A 2,767-nucleotide genomic window follows, 5' to 3' on the forward strand; every position below is an offset into this window, starting at 1 on the left:
TGTCGTAGTCATAGTCCTTGAGAAGTTCCATCCAACAACGTTGTCACATGTTCAACTCCTTCTGAGAGAATAAGTACTTAAAGCTTTGGTGGCCTGTAAAGATCTAGAACCTTTCTCCACACAAGTAATGTCTCAAATCTCTAAAGCAAAGATAATCGCTACGAGTTCTAAGTCACGCGTTGAGTAATTCAACTCATGAGGTCTCAACTGACGGGATGCGTATGCAACAACCCTTCCATGTTGCATTAACACACAACCGAGTCCTCTAAACGACACATCACTATAGATCTCATATCCTCTAGGATCAGACGAAATCGTCAGCACGGGTGTGGTAGTCAGCTTCTGCTTAAACTCTTAGAAACAACGCTCGCACTTATCTGTCAATACGAACTTCTCTTCCTTCTTCAGTAGTCAAGTCAGCAGCATGGCTATTGTAAAGAATCCTTCCACGAATCGTCTGTAATAGCCTATTAATCCTAAGAAACTTCTAATCTCTATCACCGTCATCGGTCTTGGCTAGTTGATCACTGCTTTGATCTTACTTGGGTCCACGAAAATTCCTTCACTAGAAATCACGTGACCTAAGAAAGCTACACGAATCAGCCAAAACTTCCTCTAACTAAACTTGGTGTACAGTCCATGATCTCGCAGAGTCTAAAGCGCTGTCCTCAAATGTCTTTCGTACTCCTCTAGACTTCTCGGGTATACCAGGATGTCGTTAATAAACACTATCATGAACGGATTCAAATACTCCTTGAATACTCGATTCATTAGATCCATAAAAGTAGCTGGGACATTGGTCAAACCAAACAGCATTATGGTAAACTCATAATGGCTGTAACATGTACGAAACGCCGTCTTCGGTATGTCTTCTTTCTTGATCCTTAGCTGATGATACCTTATCCTCAGGTTGATCTTAGAAAATATCGACACTCCTTGCAGCCGGTCAAACAAGTCATCAATCCTTGACAACGGGTACTTATTCTTGATAGTCACCTATTGAGTTGCCGATAGTCGATGGAAAGACACAATGAACCATCTTTCTTCCTCACGAACAAAACCGGTGCTCCCCAAGGTGATGCACTAGGGCATATAAATCCCTTGTCTAACAACTCTTACATCTGCACCTTTAATTCCTTCAATTTTGATAACGCCATACGGTAAGGAGTCATAGAGATTGGCTCCGTCCCGGGGGCCAACTCAATTATAAACTCGATCTCCCTTTCTGGGGGCAAACTAAGTAACTCTTGAGGAAACACATCCAAAAACTCTTGTACCACAGCAATGTCCTCCATCTTCAGCTCCTCAACTGTTGTATCCACCACAGTCACCAGGTAATCTTGACAACCCACCTCTAATAAACAGGTTGCCTCAAGCGACGAGATTAAAGTAATCGAGGGTCCTCCTTAACTCCCAATAAACTCGAAACTTCCACCCACTTATGGGTTAAACTGAATCGCTTTATGATAACAGTTTACAGTAGCTCGTTGCTTGATGAGTCAATCCATGCCAATTATCACATCAAAATCATACATGGCTAACACAATCAGATCTATCCTTTCCTCTCGCTCATTAATAACCAACTTGCAACTAGGACACCCTACTACAAACAACACATTATCCTTTAACGGGGTAGATATGCTAATGACTAACCTCAACGTTCTGGACTCAACCCTCTCAACTTAACGTATTGCTCATCAATAAATGAATGCGTAGGTCTAGGGTCAAATAAAGCATAAGCAGCATGGTCGTTCAGCGAGATCGTACCAGTGACCACGTCTAGTGAGTCCTCTGCCTCTCGTTGGGTGACAGCATACACCTATCCTTATGCTGGAGGTTTGTTCATCGTACCTTGCAGTGCATTCTGTGGTGCACTTCCTCTATTCTGTCCCATCAGTGGATGCGGTAACAACAGCTGTGGTCCCGCCGGCCTGTGCGAACAACTTCTTATCTAATGGTCAAACTGGCCACATCTAAAACACGCTCTCGACCTAGCTGAACATGGGGCTGAACCATGTCGCCTCCCACAAAAATGACACACGCCGTTTTGGTTGGGTGCCGACTTTCCTATCCCACCCTTCCGGTTTGGCAGAATGAGATACCTTCCCCCTGACATCAGCTTCTTCCTCAATCGCTTTCCATCTCTGCTAGACCTAAACTGTGACCCAAATGTGGCGGCTTGTTCGTTCAAATTCCTTTCGATTAGCTACGCCTTTTTCATACAGATTGTTGTAATCCTTCATATTAAACGACACCGACGGGTCCTTAAGCTCCGGTCAGAGACCATCTTTGAACCTCCTAACTCTGTTCACTAGATCCTCCATCAATCTGGGGGCATATTGGGACAACTCGACAAATTTTGCATCGTACTGGTCTACAAACATCAGACCTTGATAGAGATGTTGAAATTCTGCCATCTTTTGTTCTCTAGCGCAGTCAGAAAAGTACTTTCCATTAAAGACTTCAATGAAGGCGTTCCACACTGGAACCATGCCTTCGGGAAACACTCTTCCGTTGATGGCCTTCCACATAGGTGCTTGCATTTCCCTACAACTGGTAGACCGCAAGGACTACCTTGTCTTCCTCCGAGCACCTCAGTAGTGTGAAGCCCTTCTCTAATTCTTGGATCTAGAGGGTTGCAGCCTCAGGATCACCTGCTCCTAAGAACCTCGGCGGGTTCAGCTTCAAAAACTGCTCAATTAACTTGTGCATCGGTCACTCCCTGATCACATTCCTAGGTGGAACCTTGGCAAGTCTGGAGGCTTGA

General features: G+C 44.5%; 1 protein-coding gene across 1 annotated transcript; it reads right to left on the minus strand.

The window, feature by feature from the left end:
- Positions 1–654: 654 nt before the first annotated feature.
- On the minus strand, positions 655–2,531 carry LOC120291718. Its single transcript, XM_039309418.1, has 3 exons — positions 2,285–2,531; positions 1,128–1,354; positions 655–996 (listed from the first exon to the last, which is right to left on the minus strand). Exons 1-3 carry the CDS (start codon positions 2,529–2,531, stop codon positions 655–657), a joined length of 816 nt encoding a protein of 271 aa, XP_039165352.1.
- Positions 2,532–2,767: the final 236 nt, after the last annotated feature.

This window comes from Eucalyptus grandis, chromosome 3 (genome assembly GCF_016545825.1).
Source record: "Eucalyptus grandis isolate ANBG69807.140 chromosome 3, ASM1654582v1, whole genome shotgun sequence".
Taxonomy (NCBI): domain Eukaryota; kingdom Viridiplantae; phylum Streptophyta; class Magnoliopsida; order Myrtales; family Myrtaceae; genus Eucalyptus; species Eucalyptus grandis.